This window comes from Artemia franciscana, chromosome 10 (assembly GCF_032884065.1).
Source record: "Artemia franciscana chromosome 10, ASM3288406v1, whole genome shotgun sequence".
NCBI classification, from domain to species: Eukaryota; Metazoa; Arthropoda; class Branchiopoda; order Anostraca; family Artemiidae; genus Artemia; species Artemia franciscana.
In genome coordinates this window covers 19,864,319-19,887,611 of record NC_088872.1, presented here as the reverse complement: position 1 = coordinate 19,887,611, position 23,293 = coordinate 19,864,319, and the positions used below count along the sequence as shown (strand labels likewise).

Below are 23,293 nucleotides of genomic sequence, written 5' to 3'. Positions count from 1 at the left end.
TTTTTTGCAATTGACAGCTTGAAACCTCTAAAGTAGGGTTATGTGAAATGCTGAAATTGGTGGCGTGGTTTTCATTGACATTTTGAATTTCGGGTGGTAGGGGATATACCCCCTTTTTAGAAATTAGGCAAATTTCCCCAGGCTTGTAGTTTTTTTATAGGTGACGTAAAAATTAATGAATATTATATATTCGGAATTAGTATAACAAGTGGACTCTTTTGATACATGTATTGATAATTAAACTGTTTTTGAGGGGTGAGGTAACTATTTAACCGTGTCGCTCCTTATGTACAGCTTGCTGCTACCAACTGTTTACCGTATTTTTCAGGGGGATCTTTTGCCTGATTTATGATTTTTGTCCGTTAAGTTTTACCAACAGAAGTTTTAACTAAACAACGATAGTGTTAATTTAACAGCTGTTAATGAAGGGGTTTAGAAAGGGTTTGTCATAGTTTTTAGGTTATTTTAGCGAGCTTCCAAGTCCCCCTCACTTACTATGAAGTGAGTATTATCTGCTCAGCCGACAGGGGTATCATGGAGGGGCTACCTCCACTCATGTGGCCTGGTTTTGCTAAAATTACCTTTTTTTATGTGCCAAAAAAGAATGGACAAAAATGTTCTTTTTCTCTATATATCCAAAGTTAGGCAAAAAGAACATTTTTTAAGAACAACGAGCATATTAACAAAAATTAACTTAAAAAGCATTCAAAACTAGCCTATGGAATAATTAATTTTGATAGTCAGAAAACGAGAATTTTCAAACTGCAATCCTATAAATTTCTTTGAAGTTGAAAAGAAATTTGTTTTTTATAAGCATATCAGCATCTAAAACAGAAAATTCCAGAAAAAGACCTATTGTTCCAAAAAGTTAGTATTTGGTCCAAAGGGTGGGAAGTCAGACTGTCGGAACATACATGGTTCATCTAAACTCCTCTCCAAATTAGAATCATTGCCAAGTTGTTCCAAATTGGTAGTATTTAGTCCAAGGGGTGGGAAGTCAGACTGTCGGAACATGCATGGTTCATCTAAACTCCTCTCCAAATAAGAATCATTGCCAAGTTGTTCCAAATTGGTAGTATTTAGTCCAAGGGGTGGGTAGTCAGACTGTCGGAACATGCATGGCTCATCTAAACTCCTCTCCAAATAAGAATCATTGCCAAGTTGTTCCAAATTGGTAGTATTTAGTCCAAGGGGCGGGAAGTCAGACTGTCGAAACATACATGGTTCATCCAAACTCCTCTCCAAATTAGAATCATTGCCAAGTTGTTCCAAATTGGTAGTATTTAGTCCAAGGGGTGGGAAGTCAGACTGTCGGAACATGCATGGTTCATCTAAACTCCTCTCCAAATAAGAATCATTGCCAAGTTGTTCCAAATTGGTAGTATTTAGTCCAAGGGGTGGGAAGTCAGACTGTCGAAACATACATGGTTCATCCAAACTCCTCTCCAAATTAGAATCATTGCCAAGTTGTTCCAAATTGGTAGTATTTAGTCCAAGGGGTGGGAAGTCAGACTGTCGGAACATACATGGTTTATCTAAACTCCTCTCCAAATAAGAATCATTGCCAAGTTGTTCCAAATTGGTAGTATTTAGTCCAAGGGGTGGGAAGTCAGACTGTCGAAACATACATGGTTCATCCAAACTCCTCTCCAAATTAGAATCATTGCCAAGTTGTTCCAAATTGGTAGTATTTAGTCCAAGGGGTGGGAAGTCAGACTGTCGGAACATGCATGGTTCATCTAAACTCCTCTCCAAATAAGAATAATTGCCAAGTTGTTCCAGATTGGTAGTATTTAGTCCAAGGGGTGGGAAGTCAGACTGTCGAAACATACATGGTTCATCCAAACTCCTCTCCAAATCAGAATCATTGCCAAGTTGTTCCAAATTGGTAGTATTTAGTCCAAGGGGTTGGAAGTCAGACTGTCGGAACATACATGGTTCATCTAAACTCCTTTCCAAAGTAGAGTCGTCGCCAAGTTGTTCCAAAAAGGTAGTATTTGGTCCAAGGGGTGGAAAGTCACAATAAAAAGGTATTTCTAATTCAAAACTTGGATCCATTCTAATACCTATTGTGTTGTTGCTTGGTGTAAGTTAGTTTCACAACTAGTGAAGTTTTGACGAATTCATTTCCTTATATATACAAACCGCTTAGCTCTGACATATTTGCACCAATCAATCCAGAGAACTGATGACGTAGGATCTTGGGATTTTACAATCGCTATGTTCACGTTCATGTTGCATGTTCCGTTTCACGGTTGTAACAGCCCAATTCGTCTGTGTTTCTTGACTGTAAGAGCCTCACGTAACAGCGCTATTTTAATTATGGTTGTAATTAAAATCTTGCGGTCTACAATATTACCTACGTGATAACACAGTATGCATTTAACTTCTGTAATGGCGCATAACAACAGTATGATTCAAATTTTTAGATATATATTCGGCCATCGAAATATATGGCTGAAACCAAAAATCAGCGTGGTTTAACCTGGCAATTAGGCTCAAATAAATACCAGAGAACATTATTTTTGCGAACTGTACTTATTTATCTATTTCGGCAGTTTATTTTATTTATTTAGTCCTATTATTTTAGAACCTCTTTAAAGTACAAAACAAATTAAGTGTTTTTTATGGAAAACATATTTGAATATGAGGAAATAATAAACTCATTGACAAATAAAAGCACGTGATAACAATGAAAACGTGTCCCTATCTTTGGCAATAACACCAAAAGATTTTAACCGTTGGGAACATTTCCAAAAAGATAAATTGGATTATTAAAACAAGTGTACCTGAGAGTACACTTGTTTTGATGATCCAATTTATGATCAAACAATAAAAAAAAAATGCATAGAAATATTCAGACAATAGGGCAAAGTAATCAAAAAGTAAATGTAGCTAATGATTTACTGAAGACTATATACATTTTATAGAGACGATTTTTATACAGAATTAAATAAAAAAGCAAGTTTTTTTAACTGAAAGTAAGGAGCGACATTAAAACTTAAAACGAACAGAAATTACTTCGTATATGAAAGGGGTTGCTTCCTCATCAACGCCCCGCTCTTTACGCTAAAGTTTGACTCTTTCTCTCAACTCTTCTTTTTAAACAGTTAAAAAGGCTATATATATATATATATATATATATATATATATATATATATATATATATATATATATATATATATATATATATATATATATATAATGTTCTAGTTTTAAGAAAAAAAACAGATTAAGAACCAATTGGGGAGGGATTTGTCCCTTCAAATTCCATTTTTTGGTATTTTCATTAAGGATTGCGTTTTTGGATATTTCAGAGGAAAAAATTCCACCTCTACAAGTTTGACTCTTTCTCACATCAATATTTTTAAAACAATAAAAACTTTAGCCTAAAGAGCCTAAAGATTTCAGGAGGGAACAGCACTTTTCTTATATGGTTTGTTTTAAGTTTTATTGTCGCTCCTTACTTTTAGTTTAAAAAAATAATTTTTTTAATTTAATTTCTGAATATTTCTAAATTTATGCAGGTTTTGATTCTGGCTTACCGTATATGAATAATTAAAATGGAATTTGTCTATTAGTTCTACTTTTTTAAACTAATAATGCCCTTATAATAACTGTTTGATTTTAGTTCCAGTTGTCTAAGAATGACTTCTGAATCGCAAAGGTCTTTTAATTAGAATAATAATCTCTTTTAAATTAAAAAAAAAACAACTTTAGCGTAAAAGCGAGCTGCGGAAGAGAGGCGACCACCCTCATATAAATATTATTTTCTGTTGGTTCTAAGCTTTAATGCTGCTTCTCACCTTTAGTTCAAAGAACCTTTTATTGTATTGTAATCGTTTTCTATGTATTTTCGGGAAATCCAGCCCCCCCCCCCCTCCATGGAAAAATCCCTGTCCTCATCACAAATTTCTCCTTGAAAAGATTCTCCCTGTAACTTAAATATATTATATTTGCGGAACTAATTTTGTAAGGCATAGTAACAGAACGGTCAAAGAAGACGAAACTTTTCTTATGAAAATGAAAGTCACAAGTTAAGCGATTTACAAACGACTGAAATGAATGAAAGAAAATATTTTGAAAAGAATGTGTAATAATTTATGTTCGTTTTAAGTTTTAATATTATTTCTTACTTTCAGTAGTAAAAAAAAGCTTGTGTTTTTTTTTTTTTTTAATTTAACAACATCCACAAGCCAAAGACATTTCACATTATTATCAAATAAAAATCATAGTTATAAGGCTGCATAAGAAAAATTAAATACTAAGATTGGCAGGAAAACTACACGAACAAATTATTGCTTATATCCACCATTTTCTGAGTTCTTCATTTAACAATAAAATTCATAAACAAAAAATTACTTCAAGACAATGTCCCCCACAAGGCTCCATGGCCGGGAAAGAACAGGGCAGAAAAAAATACCAACACAAAAAAAAATATAAAGAAAATCCAAAAACAAAGATGAGTCGCCCACCTTAATAATCCCCAAAAATGACAAGCTAGGCAGGGGTTAGCACATGATTTCACTAACTCAATTAAATATCCAACTCAATCCAGAGACATCAACTCCGAGGGAAACCGGAATGAAAAAACAAACAAAAAACAAAACAAACAAACAAAATTATTTACTAGCTAGAAAATCTCTAACATACTTTTTGAACATACCAAACGAGTGGCAGATTCGTACGAACTCTGGGAGCGTGTTCCAGATCCTGTTGCAAGCTGTCAGAGGGTTGAAGTCATACCTCACTGATGCAGTGTGAAGAACAAGTAACTTGTTGGAATTGTGGAGATGATAAGTCGATTGATCAGAGACAAAAGATATATCAAACAGTTCGTGGTAACGAACTGTAGTAAGGAGCGAACCGGCTCAATATAGAGAATACTGTCAATATAGAGAGCAGAATACTGTTGTTTCCGAGATGTAACTTTTTACACCACTTCTTGTATAAATTATTCCCTGTAACCATTACTATATGTAAACAATGGTCAAAGTTTGTAACTTGCTGCCCTTCCCCGGGAGTTCCGGGGGATTGAACCGTTCCCAAAGACATAGTTATTAGGTTTTTTAACTATGCTGAACAAAATGGCTATTTCAAACTTTTGATCCGGCGACTTTGGAAAAAAATTAGTTTGGGAGGGGGCTTAGGTGCCCTCCAATTTTTTTGGGTCACTTAAAAAAGCGCACTAGAAAAACTACCGCCAATAAATCAAAATCAAAACAAACAGAAATTACAATAAATAGCCGAGTCGAACTCAAAACTAGCAGAAACTAACATGGATAGGACTCACAACCCTTATGCCTTCTCAAGGCCAGAACATAATTTGCACTCTAATAAAAAAATACAAAATAATATGTGTTGTCAGTTTAAGTGGATATCTCAAAATTTTGTTCGAACGGTTTTTGAAAGAAAAGGGACGTTTGAGTGGGGCTGGTTGCCCTCCAATCATTTTGGTCACATAAAAAAGAACACTGTAAACTTTAATTTCCGTTCAAGTGAACCCTCTCCTGATGTTTTAGGACTATTGGTCCGGTACGGTCATCCCTGAGAAAAAACACATCCGTGATCTTTCTTCTGGTAAAAAATTAAAAATTTTACATTTTTGCAGATAAAAGTTTGAAACCTCTATAGAATAGGAATTTTTTCGTGCTTGTTAGGTATTTCAATTGCAAACAAGAGAATTTGGTGAATTAATTGAGTATCGGTTCGGTATTAGTAGTAAATAGTAAAAGCATTAAACATTTCCCAGAGGATGTAGCCCCCCCCCTTACTCCCTACCGACTTCAGTCATCAATCTTTTATCGATTTAACCTATCTAGTTATATTACAAATCTCATTATGAAAAGCACCAAGTCCAATTTTCTTTTTCAATAACTTCTTTTTTTTTCATTCTGAAAATTATATTTAATGTGTAGCTATTTGCTTTTTTTCAATAACTCCATTTCTGATCCATTTGCTGATGTAGAGTGTCTATTCATATCCAGTCCGCTTTCAAAGGTTTTAAGAGAAAACAAAATCTAATTTGGAAGTGATAAATTATTGAGAAAAAAATCCTAAACATAAAGAAAAAGATTGACCTGAGAAAAGCTTGTGAAATAGGAAATATAGAACATATTTGCAATTTTGCAATTAACTATGTTCGCTTATGATCTTGATGATAACGCTCTGAGGTCTATATCTTATATATTGCGAAATCGGAAGTTTCGAAGGTGGTATATTTGCATGAATACTAATTTGACACATATTGGGAGGCGTAATGGACCACTTATTTTCTGGTTGTTTTTTTTCTATTAGTTAGCTTCCTGTGTGATTTGTTTGATCGAATAATGAATCTATGGGCAATAACGTGAAAAATCACCAGATTTAGAAAAAACCTAGAAATACCTTAACAATCCAGGATATTTAAAAAATCACTAAATGAGAAAGCATCCCCTAACAGACCTCAAAAATCCCTATTATAGGGGGGAAATCCCTAGAATGGAAACACTGGACATAATGCTATCAATCTCAAGAAAGACACCATATTGTGTTTCGATGCTTCAAACCTTGCAATTACCTATGTTTTGAAATAGATGGCGCTGATGCATCCAGGGACCATTACATAATGTTTCAATTTGCATTAAAGCGAAAAAATATAATGCACTATATTTGCTAGAATATTTTTCACCACAACTAATGAGATTTCAATATATTATTCTTATTTATAATAGATGTGTTATTCTAAATAAGTTATAACTCTTGCTCTAATACTCCTCCCAACGGCTTATTCCATCGGGTACGCTATAAAATTATGGAAAACCCCAAAATAACTCGGGGTTTTACTAGTCAAGTAAACTTTTTCTGTGTGTATTTTACGTGGTATGTAATTACTAAATAAATGGAATGGCTAATCGGATTGAATGGAATTTGAAGTTGCTCCTCTTCAAATCAGCTGATCTGAAATCATAAATTATTGACTTTCCGCTATTATAGCATGTTATAGCATGTTCAAATTTACAAGTTTAAATTCTATCATCCAAGTCAGTTTTTTTTTTCCCAAACAATAAAATCTTGACAAAAAATTCGTTCCCTCTTTTGAGAGGGCAATTATTTGACAATATGTGTAAACTGTTAAAAATTTGTTTCATATTAATCATCATTTTAGGTCAAATGCTTGTCAATTGGCTTTTGAGTGAATTGGATGAGGTAAATTATCAAAGACATTCTCTTGTGCAACTGGAAGTTCGACAGCCCATTATTAATTTCTACACTATGCTTTTGCATGCTGGGGTTATAAGACCTATTGAGGATGGTAACATGAACGGGGTGGATATGGACTTCGAGGTATGGAGCTTACTGGTTTCTCACGACCCCGAAATATCTAGTATCTAAAGGTGGCTTGGTTTAATTTTACGTTAATTACAAAAATAACGAAATATTGTAGTTGCATTTAATGTGAAAACTTTTTCTCTTTCTTTTTTTTAATTCATTTTTTTTAATTGACAGTGGAACAAGAAATTGAAATAAACCCCAAGAGGAATAGAAATTTGGGCATGGGGTCAGCTATGACCTCATTTCAGCGGTTGAAAAAATACCGACAAAATGGTGCCCTTAACAAACTAGCAATTACATTGCAAAATAGGCTCTTCAAAACTGCACAATGCCGCTAGACTTTGGTCGCAGAATATTAAAACCCATTGATTCGTAGACAAAAGATAAAGCAGTTCGGGACAATGTATATAATAACCCGTTTTTCTATCTCTAGAAAAGGATCTAAAAACATGAAGAATAAAATAATTGAATTTGAGAACGCTGATAACTGAGGTCCAGGTTTTTCTTTAGATCTTAATCATCGGTGTTGTAATTTTGTAAAAATCCTAGGGGAGGGCGGGGGATAAAGTTGGAGCCAATTTTTTCAAATCCAGTGAAAATGACAGTGAGAAAATAAAAATGAGCCATAAAGTACCATAAAGGCAAGGATATACTAAAGAAAACTGACCTGTTTCTCTTGATGCTTGAACCTGAAATTCTTCATTAGAAGAAGTATTGGAACACGACTGAGCATTAGGCTGACACAGCTTGCAACATGCCAGAGGCATGGTGTTTTTTACAGCTGAAATAAGATTATTAACATAAATCAAAAATAAAATGGGACCAAGAACAGATCCCTGCGGGACGCCATAATATACTTCAGAAGAGCTCCGGAAAAGCGGATCAATTGAAATAAGCCTACCAGAAATTGAAGTTATGTGAGGGAATTTCCAACCGTGCATAGGGTAAATTCATTGGTACAGGCGAATCCATGGATAATGCACGAGACGTGGCGTGATCCAGAGCGTGGTCGAGTAACCTATATTCCAGAGGAGGAGGAAGAAACCTATGAGCTCGTTTTTCACTGTGGAACCCCTGGTGGAATAAATTTAAGCACATTTTCAAATGTAGCAGCCAAGGTTAGTCTTTTTGGGACCTGTACTTCGCTTCGCTCGGTGAAAATAAAGACTTTATTCTCTTTCTCAAAATAAATTCAATTTTATACTATTTTACGGTGCAGAAAATTAGTAAAACATTGGACGTTTGGATTTTTTATGCGTCATTTATATGAAAATTGTTCTCTAAAATTAATCAAGGTCCTATAGGAACATACCCAAAGTTGTGACCTATTTGCATCGTTTCTTTATTATTACTGTATTTTTTCTGCTCCTGAGTATTTAATGCGAAGCAAATAAGAATCCGAGACTCGTCACAGAATGTGACGAGTCTTAAACAGGAATGTCTCTCTCTAAAAGCTCGAATTTGTCAATAAACAAATTTAGTTTTGTTACTCCTACTTAATTATGTCCACTGCTTTTATGCCTCAAAGGGGGAGGGTCTTTAATATATGTCACCAGATGATTTATAAAAAATGTTAAGAAGGCTTGGAGGGAGAAACGAATTTTTGCAAATCAAGTGACCAATGACCAATATGACCAATCAAGTGAATATTTATAAATTCAAAAACTTTCCTTTTGCAATTAGAAAAAAAAAGATTTTTCCTCCATCATTAGAAATTCAACTATTATTTAGGCAAATAAAAGATCGAAAGCCGAACTGGTCAGCCATGATAAAAAACAATGAAATGAAAATGACGAAACGGGTCTATGGCCAGTAAAGGAAAACGAAGAGAGCAAAAAATTCAACGAATGTTTCGCCCGTATAAAACACGACGTCTTCGGCGTAGAGAAAAAAACAACTAGAATCTAAAACTAAAAAAAAAGTATAAACATAAAATATACATACAAACTAACTAAAATACATAATATACAATTAATCACATGCACAATTGGAGGTTTTTTTTTTAACTCGAATATGTCTCTTGACCACTTGCTCTTATAGCGATGAGGAAGGAAGCCATTGTCTTTTCGAAAAATTTTGGATCGGGATCTTGAAATCCCGTTCCTTAATTTATATTCTTTGCTATGAGCGGCCAATGTTGTTTGTGGAATTATCTAAAGGGTTTTTATTTCCTCTTTTCAAGAGTTGGAGCTTAGGGGCTTAATTTTCTATGTGGCAGGGGGTAACCGCCCCTTCAAGTACTAAATAGTGCATTTATAACTTCAAAGACCATTTCGAAGTACATTTATGGTATCAAACGGCTTATTTTTTAGTTTTTACTGTCATTATCGCTTATTTGGGTAAATTGGCTCCAACTCCCCCCCCCCCTACGATTTTGACGAAATTACGCCCCTGTTCCAGCTGTCTGTTGTATAATTATATGCCCAGTTTTGCACAGGTCCAAACTGTTAAGAGGAAGGAATTTTTCATATTTAGGCTTTTGTCTAAATTGAAAAACTACATCCTTTTCGTGTCATCACATGTTTCTTCTAGGATTATTCGCCCTTCACGACCTCGTCTCCAAAAAAAGCTCTGGTTTGTAAGTTTATATTAAATACTGTTAAAAAAGGAGCATCTTGGCAATTTTAATAGTCTTAGTTTTACTTTTGATGAACGAAATGTTACAAAAATATAAATTTATAACTTTTAAGTACTTATTTAAGTAATTATTTCGAATTTAAGTACTAAGTTTCTCATGTGACTTATATTATTAATTTAGTTATTAATTATTGTGACTTTTTTCCTTTGCTTTTTTGTAAGTATAATTGATAAATTAAATTATTAATCCTCCTTGTATTGGATTTTATAGGTAACAGGCGAAGACCTTCATAGTGGAATTGATTCTTTTGATCCTGCCAGATGGCGTTCAATAATATTAGCTAATATAAAGAAATCTGGATATACCCAACCTACACCTGTTCAGAAGTGGGTAATTCCAGTGATCATGAAGAAAGGGGACTTAATGGCATGCGAAGAGACCGGCTCTGGAAAAACACCAAATTCATGAAACTATGTAATCAGTTAAATATGAAAGGGATTTGAATTACTGCGAAATTACGGTAATTTTATAGAATGTTAATTAATTTCTAATAATAATTATATAAAAATTGGAAAGACTAATAAGAAAGGGTACTATGTGGCTTTTCCCCAGGCCAGCTCCTGAAAAACCTGAAAAGAACTGTTTCTTCGAGAAATGTAAATGAATAATTACACTGATAAGGATAAATATTTAGACTAATAATTTATTAATATTAACCGCATACAATAATTAAACGAAAAGGTAGAAAAAATCAAAAAGGAAAACTTCATGGCTTGTGCCCAGGCTAAATCCAGAAAAAAACTAGGTTGATAAACAAAGCTATTATGCAAGTTAATTTGAAAAGGAATTAGAATAACTTTATAATTATATAGAATTTTAATTATTAATCATAGTGCTTAAATAGAAGAGCGAATAACCAATAAGAAAGGGAACTTAATCGGTTGTACCCATATTGACTCGAGAAACAATACAAGCAGATTAAATCATTTCAGAAATTTAATAGAATAGGGATTACAGTAAATATAAAATTATCATAATTATATAGAATGTTAATTAGTTATTAACAATAATTTTTGCATGAAATCCTCATTATTTCTGATTTCGTTCTATTTATGGTGAGTTTTTTGGCTGAAAAGTCTCGCTCCAGTCTCGTTACCATATCCTGTGGGTCTGGGATTTCGTTCTACCTCTGTAGTGCTATCATTTTTAAGTAGTCTGCGAACTTTGCGCGGTCTTTGTGCCATGTAGCCATCATTTTGCAAGGTAACGAGAATAGCATAGTTCCCTAAGGTATACCACATGTTTGGGTCGTTATATTTGACAGCTCGTTTTTATATTTGGTCTTCTGTTTTCGTTCAGATAGGAAACTTTCAACTATCTTGATTAAGAAAGAGTGATAACCTTCCATGTGTTTTAATATTTCCTCATGGCTAGAGGTATCAAAAGCCTTCCTGACATCTACTTGTAGAAGTTCAACAAATGCCTTATTTTTTTTCAAGGTGGGCTACCATTGTTTCAAAAAATTTTACAAGGTAGTGTATTGTACTACACCCCTGTTGGAGGCCGTATTGTCGGGAGTCTATTATTTCGCTGAGTCCTTGTAGTAGCCATTTGTATAGGAACGTTTTACAAACTTTTGATAATAATGGAGTTGAGAAGAAATTGGTCGTAGATTGCCCATTCAGGAATTTCCGCGAAGACCAAGTTACGTCGCTTTTCTTCCCGTAATTGCTTCTCCTTTTCAGCTAATAGAAGCGTTTCGATTGGGTTGTATCGAATGCCTTTTTAATATCTAAAAATAATGCTGCAGGAATTAGACCTTTATCAAATTTATCATTTACCCAATCAACTAACTTTAGGATGGCAAGATCCGTTGAAAGTCCTTTCCGAAAACCGAACTGCGTTTCGCAAAATTTGTACTACTCTTGAAGATAGTTATACATTTGTTTACACCTTAGGAAACTATTTAAGTAGCAAAATTCAACAAGTGAGTGTTTTGAGTGGATTTTTGGGGTTTTCCAAGTAGGTAAACTAGAAATTTTAAGGGACTACTCTTTACTCATCTTTAAAAAGAAAAATTTTGATCAGCCTAATCGAAAAATAGAATTCGTACTTTGTAATGATGTCAGTTTCATTAAAACTGAATATCTCTGTCTTGGGTAGAAAACAAGATAAGTTAAATGTTTTTTTCCCAAGATATCCGGGAATGTAGTTGTCGGATTTGGATATTTGTTTATTCGGATCTCTTATCAAAGCTCAACAAGTTATGGCAAGACTGTCCAATAAATTTCAAGTAGTTTCTCCAGACAAAAAAAAAGTTAACGCCGGACGAGATAGAAATATCCCTTAAGATATCCAATCTCCCTAAACAAAAATAAATTCAACAAATTAAACCAGTTTTCTATTTGATAATGCTCGACAAATAATTTGTCGACTACCCAGTGCTATTAATAGTAGTGCTCGATACTCAGCGGTATCGGGTATTGATTGTCTTCAAAAGTTAATACTTTCGGTACACAAATATTACCCTTCTAGATTTAGAAATAATTTTAGGTTTTCTATTAGATTCTCAGGTTCTTCCGTGGGAGCCTTAAGTTCTAAGGATTTTTCTGGTATTTTCCTTAAAGAATATGAAATGTCTTTTAAGTAACAAAAGCTTTGGAGAGGTAGAACTCGGCTAGACCTCACTTGTTTCTTCTTTTGACCAAAGGGTGATTACTTCATTTACCTGTGTCTCCAATTGTTGTCTAGGTGTATAGAATTCTAAGATGTGACTTTTTATCCCACTTCTTGTAAAATTGTTGATTGTTGCTAACTCTGATCTGACACCTATCATTGACTCACCGTAAACGTAGAACTGATTCTGTCGTATGGATATGATGCCTTTTTTGTTCGTCTTATTTCAGACCCTGTCTTTTCATGAGTAAAAAATCGTACCACTGGTCATTTTGACAAAATCACTTTCTTGTTAATAACTGCATGTGTATACATTTGTATATATCTATGTTCGATTTCCTTATACGTCGAAAGAAATACATTGATGTTCTCAGCAACGTTTCCTAACGAAGTTCAAGAGTTGGCTGCAGAATTTCTTTAAAATTATATTTTTGTTACTGTTGGCACATTGGGTAGAGCATGTACGAACGTACTTCAAGAAGTTGTCGAGATTGATGCTAAGAGTCGAATCAATCGACTTCTCGAAATTTTGACAGAAAAAGGTGAAAATTTTTGGGAGGAGTTCCAGGGTAAAAAAGGATGCTAGTAATCATGGCCGTGTTTAGGGGTTTACCAAGTTTGAATCCCCTCCCCGAAATTTTTGACCGACTCATAAAAAGGTAATAAAAATGCATAAAAAAAATTCTGTTGCGTTTTTTTTTGTAAACCCCTCCGAACCAGCTGTAATATTCCTGCAATCTGTAGCAACAATTCAACGAAGTGGAATAAAATTGAATTTTTTAGAAGAAAATGAGGGGGAGAGAGAGGGACTTTTACTTTAAAACTGATTTTCACAGCGCGTGGCGCCGAATTAGCGCTTTACGTCAGGTATTACAGTCAGATAAAACTTGCCAAATAGAAAAAAGGAAAAAACACAGACACACAGTGTCAGACAGACACTTGTCAGATTAAAACAACCGATCATCAACTAAAAACTGAGTCAATACAACAAATTCACTGATTAATAATGTTTACAAAAGCAGGAATGAAGCTGTTCCTGTATCTCTCGTGGATTAGTGGGAGAGGTTCAAGGATGGGGACTTTCTTTGAGTTGGGTCTTTGAGGTCGGGATCTTAAAGGTTGAAAGGGCGGGCGAACAAATCTTGGAAACGGGGGTTTGTCATTGCTTTATTGCCAATGAGCTTTAACAGGGGGTAATGGAAGTGCATTCTTTGTTCTTGCAATATCCATAAGAACCTCTCCAGGTGGAGGAGTTGAAAATTTTTTCTCTAAGTGAAGTGCAACAGCAAGCCTAACATCTTCAATATCTATATTCTTCTTTTGGCTTGTTGGCTTTTTGGCTTTTTGGCAATTTTTTACGAATGTTTTTACTAGTAAAAGATATACGTAACTTACAAATTAGCTTACATAACGAACTTCTGTATTCTCATGTTTTTATTACATATATGAAGGGGCTCACCCCCTCGTCAGTACCTCGCTCTTTACACTAAAGCTTAAATTTTGTCCCAATTTCTTAAGAATGACCCCTGAATCACAAAGGCAGTTGAATAAATGGTTCAAAGTACTAAAAATACTTTAGCGTAAAGAGTAAGTTATTAGGAGGAGGTGAGCCCATCATATGTGTAATAATTTCTGTTCGTTTTAAGTTTTAATGTTTCTCCTTACTTTCAGTTAAAAAAAACTTTTTCATATTTATTTTGTCATTGTTTTTTTAAATAATGCTAGAAAATCCTGCGCTCCCTCCATGAAAATTTTCTTCCTCCATGAAAAATTCCTCCACGGAAAGTTCCCCCAACATATCCCCCTCTTATCGACCCCCCCCCCCCTCCCCACAACCTAAAAATCCCCCTGAAAACGTCTGTACACTTCCAAATAGCCATTACTATATGTAATCACTGGTCAAAGTTTGTAACTTGTGGCCCCTCCCACGGGGACTGTGGGGGAGTAAGTTGTCCCCAAAGACATAGTTATAAGGTTTTTTGACTACGCTGAATAAAATGACTATCTCAGAATTTTTATTTTGTGACTTTGGGAAAATAATTAGCGTGGGAGGGGGCCAAGTGCCCTCCAATTTTTTTTGGTCACTTAGAAAGGGCACTAGAAATTGTCATTTCCGTTAGAATGAGCCCTCTCGCAAGATTCTAGGACCACTTGGTCGATACGATCACCCCTGAAAAAAAAAAAAAAAATAATAAACACGCATCCGTGATCTGCCTTCTGGTGAAAATACAAAATTCCACATTTTTGTAGATAGGAGCTCAAAACTTCTACTATAGGGTTTTCTGATACGCTGAATCTGATGGTGTGATTTTCGTTAAGATTCTATGACTTTTAGGTGTTGTTTTCCCCTGTTTTCTAAATAAGGTAAGTTTTCTCAGGCTCGTAACTTTTGATAGGTAAGACTAAACTTGATTAAACTTATATATTTAAAATCAGCATTAAAATGCGATTCTTTTGATGTAGCTTTGATACTAATATTCCATTTTTTAGAGTTTTGGTTACTATTGAGCCGGGTCGCTCCTTACTTACAGTTCGTTACCACGAACTGTTTGACTACAATTTTAATATAACAGAACAATATAAAAATGTACTAAGTAGTTTTTTACAAAAAGTGTTTTATTATCATTGAAGTTAGTTTTTTGGATCCCGACCGGATCCAGTGCCTTTTAAAGCAATCTATTGATTCTTAGAATTTTGCCAGAGCTCATACCATATAAGCTCTTGGCTCTTGCGACCTCGTCACAAGCGCCATATGAGCTCTTGGCTCTTTTTCTTTCATCGGGTGGTAACTCTGTACGACTCCATAGCAACAATACAAATCTTCTCAAATCAGGAAACTATTTAAGACTTCTTTAGTTAATTTGGATGCTTTCTCTGTTACTCACATTGCTTTGGGGTTCTTACCCCCTCCTACCTCCTTATGAAAGAAAGAGTTCGTCTATTTAGCTAGGAACGAAAAAAAATTAGGCCATGGGTAAATGTTGAAAAAGACTGAATCTTGACGCCTATGCTTCGACAATTGAAGTTATGTGAGGGAATTTCCATCCGTCCATAGGATAAATTCATTGGTACAGGCGAATTCATGAATAATGTCGCAGGATATTTTCTATGTATTTACAGTTACCATAAGGCGGCTGTAATATTAATAAGAATATTTTCAACCTTAGACAACAAATCTAAAGCCGAACTGGTCAGCCATGATAAAACAAAGAAATGAAAATTCCGAAACGGGTCTATGGCCAGTAAAGGAAAACGAAGTGAACAAAAAATCCAACGAATGTTTCGCCCGTATAAAACACGACGTCTTCGGCGTAGAAAAAAAACAAACTAGAATCTAAAGCTAAACAAAAATATACATGAAACTTAAGGCAGACGAACTAAAATACATAATATACAATTAATCACATATACAATTGGAGGGTTTTTTTTTTAAACTTGAATATGTCTCTTTGCAACTTGCTATTATAGCGATGAAAATGGAAGCTGTTGTCTTTCCAAAATTTTGGGATCGGGATTTTGAAATCCCGCTCCTTAATTTTTATTCTTTGTTATGGGCGGCCAATGTTGTTTGTGGAATTATCTAAAGGCCTTTTATTTCCTTTTTCAAGGGTTGGAGCTTAGGGCCGTAATTTGCTATGGAGAAGGGGATAACTGCCCTTCCTATGGGGAAGGGGACAACTGCCCTTCCTATGGGGAAGGGGACAACTGCCCTTCCCAGATCTCGGTTTACCCCCCTCCCTCAGAGGTCAGTTTGCACCCTTCCACATGCTGAAATTTATTTTTTTCCAAAAAATATGTCAAAAAGAAGATAAACCTGCATAATTAGCATCAACAGAAACAGATGAGTTTTTTAGAACATATTTACCTTTATAGTACTATAAGTTACCTTTATGCAGTATTATAAAGTACCTTAATGCTACTTTTAAGGTACTGAAAAGTACCTTTATGATACCAAACGGCTTATTTTTTAGTTTTTACTTTTACTTGCTTTGGGAAAATTGGCTCCAACTTCCCCCCCCCCCCTCTAGGATTTTCATGAAATTACGCCCCCTCTTGGAACTGTTTGTTATATAATTATATGCCCTGGTGCGCACAGGTCCAAACTGTTAAGAGGAAGGAATTGTTCATATAGGCTGTTGATTAAATTGAAAAACTGCATCCTTTATGTGTCATCACATGTATCTTCTAGGATTATTCATCCTTCACGACCTCGTCTCCAAAATAACCCTGGGTTGTAAGTGTATCTTAAATACTGCTAAATATGGGGTATCTTGACGATTTTAATGGTCTTAGTTTTACTTTTGACGAATGAATTATACAAAAAAATGTAAATTTTTAACTTTTAAGTACTTATTTAAGTAATTATTTCGAATTTAAGTACTAAATTTCTCATGTGACTTATATTATTAATTTAGTTATTAATTATTGTGACATTTTCCCATTGCATTTTTGTAAGTATAATTAAGAGCCCTCCTCTCCTAATACTAGTGACTTCATTATCTTTTATAAATGATGTTTTCAAAGTAAACGCTCTTATGATACTGATGACAAAATTTTAACTGAGTAAATCTAGATGTCTAGAATATTGTCTGGTCTAGAATATTGTTATATTCTAAGTTTTGTTATTAATCTTCCTTGTATTGGATTTTATAGGTAACAGGCGAAGACCTTCCTAGTGGAATTGATTCTTTTGATCCTGCCAGATGGCGTTCAATAATATTAGCTAATATAAAGAAATCTGGATATACCCAACCTACACCTGTTCAGAAGTGGGCAATTCCAGTCATTTTGAAGAAAAGGGACTTAATGGCATGCGCAGAGACCGGCTCTGGAAAACCCGTAAGTTGATGAAACTATATAACCAGTTAAATATGAAAGGGATTTGAATAACTGCGAAATTACGGTAATTTTATAGAATGTTAATTAATTTCTAATAATAATTATATAGAAATCGTAAAGACTAATAAGAAACGGGACTTTTTGGCTTTCCCCCAGGTCAGCTCCTGAAAAACCTGAAAAGAACTGGTTGCTGAAAAACTGTTTCTGCGATAAATGTAAATGAATAATTCCATTGAAAAGGATGAATATTTAGACTAATAGTTAGTGATATTAATCGCATACAATAGTTAAACGAAAAAGGTAAAAATCAAAAAGAAAAATTTTTATGGTTTGTGCCCAGCCTAAATCCGGGAAAAAACTAGGTTGATAAAAGACTATTTTACGAGTTAATTTGAAAAGGGATTAGAATAACTTTATAATTATATAGAATATTGATTATCAATTGTAATGCTTAAAGAGAAGAGCGAATAACTAATAAGAAAGGGAACTTAATATCTTTTACCCACATTGACTCGAGAAACAATACAAGCTGATTAAATTATTTAAGAAATTAAATAGAATAGGGATTACAGTAGATATAAAATTATCATAATTATATAGAATATTAACCAGTTATTAATAATAATTTTTTGCATAGAATGATTAAATGGTTAGTGCCCAGACTGGCTTTGAAAAACTTTCCAGCTTATTTATGTGCCAAAATTGTACAGACTGATAATAATAATATTTACTTATTCTAACTAAATGGAATAGTATATAATTGAAAAAAAAAAAAAAAAAAAAAAAAAAAACAGGAATTTAATGGAATCCAGATCAGCACTAGAAAAATTTAAGTTGAGAAATCTTGCTAATCACTACAAAGGAAAACATTATAACAATCATATGATATTTATTTATTTAAACGCAAAAAAAAAAAACTACAAAATATGACATTCCTGCCAGGAAAGCAGGAAATGAGTGCTTGGCTTGGGTAGGGAAATAATTTATATTAATGAAACAAACAAACGGAATAAATCAACTGAACACTAAAAAAAAGGAAAGGAAAAAATATTCTTAAGTTAAAAACAGGTAACTAGAAAAAAACGGGGGGGGGGGTCGAAATGACGAGAACACTAAAAGATTTTCTTGTAATGACCCTTCGCTGCTCGCTTGAACGAAGTAAGATTATTCGAATCCCGGATATCGAATGGTAGTAGATTCCAAATATTTAGTACAAAAATCTACTTAAAAAAGAAGCTATTTTTGTTTAGGGTGATTCTTGTACGATGTCACAAGAATGTTGGGTGTTATAAGAATGCAGATCTCGATTTATTGTGGATATATTTTGGAATGCTGACGGAAGGAGGTTATTGAAATATTTAAAGCAAAAGTTGCAATCTGGAAATCTCGAGTCTTCGACACATCAAATATCCTAGCAATTTTGAATCGAAGGTTCCTATTATCATTTTTAGTATTTTCTTAGGAAAACGGAATTTAAGATGGCGGATGACTCTTAGGGACCTTGAAAGTTTGTTACCAACTAACTTTGCATGTTCTTTCCATGAAACATTCCCATCAACTATAAAACACAGATATCTACAAGTTTTAACTCTTTCTGTGGTAGTATTACCTACTCTTGATTTTAGATCTGTTTCAATTGATGTTATTCTAGAAAATACAATATAATTTGTCTTACTGTAATTATGTGTTAAATAATTCGAATCCGCCCGTGACACAAATTCATTGAGAACGGTTTCCATTTTTAAACAAAGAAGGTAGACTTTCAGATGCAACAAACAAAAGTGTGTATCATATGCAAATAGAAATATGTTAGCTTCAGTTAAATAACATTTTATTTGGTCAACATAAATAAGGCAAAACAGGGGTCCCAATACTGCAGTGCCTGCTCATTGTTTAGGTAAGGTTTAATGTATGTATTCGGAGCTGAAATTTAGGTTAGATTCGGTTTCAACTTTACAAGATTATAAGAAAAAAAAATTATTCAGTTGCCCGTCGATTGGAATGTTCAGCTGTGAATTTGGGTTTTTGCCAAAGATGAGATAATCCAAAGAATGTATGTAACTTACAAGAGTGGAACTCGGTGCTAGTGTCGAAAATAACGTCAATGCTATCTAGCTTATGGCGTCTCATGGAATTTTGTCAAGTTTTGTAATCAGTGAAGATGTTTAAAGTAGAATAACCAAGGCCCAGTGTGCTTGTTTTTGCAATTTAAAAAGTTTGAAAGAATAGGAAGATAAGTTTGGGAGCCAAGATTTAAATATTCAAAGCTACAGTAATGACAGTAGTCAAGTATGGTTCTAAAATATGGGTGCTTGGCTAGACGGATGAGGATTCGTTGGGTGTTTTCCACAATTGGCTCCGAACTCTTTTAGGTATCCACCTGACTGACCGTATTTCTAACTTTAATGTATAACGAAATAATGTGGGTTCTATCCCGCTTTCTAGGGCTGTAATGAGAGGAAGGTTGAGATGGGACACGATTTGCGGATGAAGGAGGACAGATTCTCAAAGAGCGTCTTTGTTGGCCAATCATTTGTCAATCGAAATGCAGGTCGTCCCCAAATGAGATGACAAGAGGCTGTAAGAACGTATCTAAGGAACTGGGAACTTATTAGTAGTGTGAAAAAGAATGAGATATGTAATCGGGCTTCATTAGAAACTGAGAACCAACACTTATTACTAATATTTAATTTTACAAATCACGGCAAGTAAATTAATTTACTTGCGTATTTTACTTAAGAATTTTTAACTTAAGAACGGGTGACCAGATCTTAATGAAATTTGATATATAGAAGGAACTCATGTCTCAGAGCTCTTATTTCAAATCCCGACCAGATTTGTTGACATTGGAGAAGGGTTGGAGGGGGAAACCGGAAATCTTGGAAAACGCTTATAAATGTCGTAGACACGTGATTGACATAACCGGACTGGATCCGCTCTCTTTGGAGGAGTTAGGGGGTAGGGTTCAGTTCTTTGGCGAGTTTGGTGCTTCTGGACGTACTATGACGATGAAAATTGGTAGGCGCATTAGGGAGCTGCACAAATTGACTTGATAAAGTCGTTTTCCCTGATTCGACCATCTAAGGGTCTGAAGAGAGAGGAAAAATTAGAAAAAATTGAGGTATTTTTAACTTACGAGTGGGTGATCGGATCTTAATGAATTTTGATATTTAGAAGGACATCTTAACTCAGAGCTCTTATTTTAAATCCCGAACGGCATTAAGCCTCTGATTTTCCTTTTAAAGCAATCTATTGATTCTTAGAATTTTGCTAGAGCTCATACCATATGAGCTCTTGGCTCTTGGCTCTTCCGACTTCGTCACAAGTGCCAAATGAGCTCTTAGCTCTTGTTTTATGTTTTTTGATGGTTTTTTTAATGTTTTTTTTTTCTTAATGTTTTCCGATTTCGCAGGAGGGAATCAAACTTTGATTATTTTTTAATGAGTTTTTGTTATGCTCCTTTTTTTTTAATGTTTTTCAATTTCGCGGGAGGGAATCAATCTTTGATTTTCTTATGAATTTCTTTTCTAATCTTTTCCTTCGGTATGTATAGCAAACTGTTCCCGTTTTTCTCGAGTCTACGGCAAGTGGCGTATCATTTGGTTCCGATACTTCGAGCCGTTTTGGTGGATCTGATGTTTTAGTGTTAGTAGATCTCAAAGATTTAGAAACTTAATATTTGAAAACTAAGATTACATTTGGTTAGATATATATGCCTTGGGCTGTTTTTGGGGTTCAATTGCAGTAATTTTTTTGGGGGAGGGAGAGGGGTCATTCCAAGATGCAAGTTGTGGGTCACTTAGCTAAATTACAAGGGATGGTTTGCGGGCCTTTTGACTATTGTGTGATTTATGTTGATAGGGGATACAAAAAAGTTTATTTATATATATTTTAACTTGAATGTCCGAAATCTGGTCAATGTCAACATTCACCAGTGAATGTCCGAATTTCATTTTTCGCTCCTTTGATTCAATTAGGTTTGTGAGTTGTCAGCAAAGAATAATTACAGATACATAAGCTGAACTCATGTTTAGCTTTCGCTTCATTAAAAAGTAAGCGATGATCGAACAATCAATAGTCGTAATGTTTTCTGCTTCAAAGTAGCTGGACAAATTAGTGACAAAATAAATTTAGCGGGCACATCCATCACAGACCCCGACAAAGCTGTTGAAGAACGCCATGCACATCCTCTAAATTATGGGATCTCTTGTAACCTAATGGATCTCTTGGAAGAAATATTGCTTGACACAAACAACTGTGCCAAAGGTTAGAGGAAATTGCGAGAAGTAGAGGATGATGTAAATCAACCTGCTGATTCACTGGGACAACAGCCTTGGTTAGAAGACAATGAGAATCATTATGTAAATGCCTGCCGTGTAGCCATGAAGGGGACCGTCAGCGAAGCTGCATATATATATATATATATATATATATATATATATATATATATATATATATATATATATATATATATATATATATATATATATATAGTTTCTTCCACGATTCGACCATCGGGGGGGGGGGGGGGGGAAGCGAGCGAACAAGATAGTCGAGAAGAATTTTATTTGCCGATAAAACAAATGATTGTTCTTCTCAAGTATGGCTTGTGGTCTAGGGGTATGATTTTAGCTTGCGAGGGGTCTCAGGCTCGAATCCCGGACCACCCCAATTTTTACATGAAGAAGATCTGAAACTAGATACGTGATCAGTATAGTGATCGCTGAAAGTTTGCAGGCGTATCAGGGACTCGACAGATTAAATTATTAATAGTCGTTTCCCCGATTCGACCATCTGGGGGGGGGGGGGTGGTAGGACGGTTATTTCGGAAAAATTAGAAAAAAAGAGGTACTTTTAAGTTACGAACGCGTTATCGGATCTTAATGAAATTTGATATTTAGAAGGACCTCGTGTTTTTTTCCCGACCGGATCCGGTTACATTGGGGGGGGGGGGGGGCTGGAGGGGAAAACCGGAAATCTTGGAAAACGCTTAGAATAGAGATTGTAATGAAACTTGGTGGGAAGAAGCTCTTGGCTCTTTCGACCAAGAGAAGAATAATATAGACAGCCAGTAGACAACATGTATAAGCCTTGTGTAGTTTGTAACGGCGAATAGACGAAGTTTTTTTCTTTTTCTTTTTTTTTTTTCTCTTAAAAATCTACATTTCAGCAATAAACCTCATGAATGTGGTTAGCAACAGCCAAAGAACTCTTTTTTTGTGGCTTTCATAAACCTGTATTACCCTCTTGTAGTTAGTAACAGCTTTTGCTTTCTTAATAATCCGCATTTCGGCACATTCAGATTTGGAAAAAAATCAGGTGGAAAACTATAAACTTTTTTAATGATTTACGAAAAAGTTTATAAAATATATTTTTTGTGTAAATGGAAGAGATGAAATATGCTAAAGTTGAGCGTTCGATTCGCTTGTTTGTTTTCTTAGAAGCAAATTCTGGTGAAACTTTGTTTATTTGTCTCACAAAAATATCTAATGATTTTTTCCTCAGATTGTAAGGTTTAATGGAGAATTTTAAATACCAAAGCTAGATACCCTATAGATAGAAGCACTTTTTGTTTCCATTTTTAAGCATATTGGTTTTTTAGGTTATTTTTTGTTTATCACTATTAGATTTTACTTTACATTTACACGCTTGCGTAAAAGCTTACAAAATGCGTATATTCAATTGTCTAAAAACAGAAGTTTTTTTTAATCTTCCAGAAGTTAATATAGGCGATTGGTAAGCAACGGGTAGTTAATAATAGCCAAAAACCCTAAAAACTTTTTATTTTTCGGTTTCCTAAAAATTTGTATCTTGCTACAGTCAAATTTGAAAAATATATCAGCCTGATAACTTAGAAAATTTGTGTTTTTTCTTTTCATTTTTCAA

General features: G+C 34.5%; 2 protein-coding genes across 25 annotated transcripts in view; both read left to right on the top strand.

The window, feature by feature from the left end:
* LOC136031888 (ATP-dependent RNA helicase vasa-like) overlaps positions 1-23,293 on the top strand; it is a 152,467-nt gene that overhangs the window by 111,551 nt on the left and 17,623 nt on the right. For 14 of the 24 annotated variants that reach the window (XM_065711842.1, XM_065711845.1, XM_065711844.1 and 11 more), the window contains one exon: positions 7,148-7,376. The exons of 3 other annotated variants lie outside the window; for them this stretch is intronic. Coding sequence is in view for 2 of the 21 variants with exons in the window: in XM_065711858.1 (XP_065567930.1) it covers positions 7,153-7,326; positions 17,222-17,407; positions 19,853-19,978 (486 nt within the window). In the remaining 19 variants the exon portion in view is untranslated. Of the gene's footprint in view, positions 1-7,147; positions 7,377-17,221; positions 17,408-19,852; positions 21,750-23,293 lie in introns of those variants that run through there. 7 more of the 24 variants (XM_065711864.1, XM_065711862.1, XM_065711865.1 and 4 more) reach the window with 3 other exon arrangements.
* LOC136031892 (ATP-dependent RNA helicase vasa-like) lies at positions 8,014-10,390 on the top strand. The gene is made up of 2 exons (XM_065711868.1): positions 8,014-8,432; positions 10,163-10,390. Exons 1-2 carry the CDS (start codon positions 8,292-8,294, stop codon positions 10,358-10,360), a joined length of 339 nt encoding a protein of 112 aa, XP_065567940.1. The 5' UTR covers positions 8,014-8,291; the 3' UTR covers positions 10,361-10,390.

Bases quoted from the DNA above. Each gene is read 5' to 3' on its own strand.
- LOC136031892 (XM_065711868.1), top strand. From the start codon at position 8,292: ATGCACGAGACGTGGCGTGATCCAGAGCGTGGTCGAGTAACCTATATT. The intron at 8,433-10,162 runs GTTAGTCTTTTT...TGGATTTTATAG, and splicing joins TTTCAAATGTAGCAGCCAAG to GTAACAGGCGAAGACCTTCA.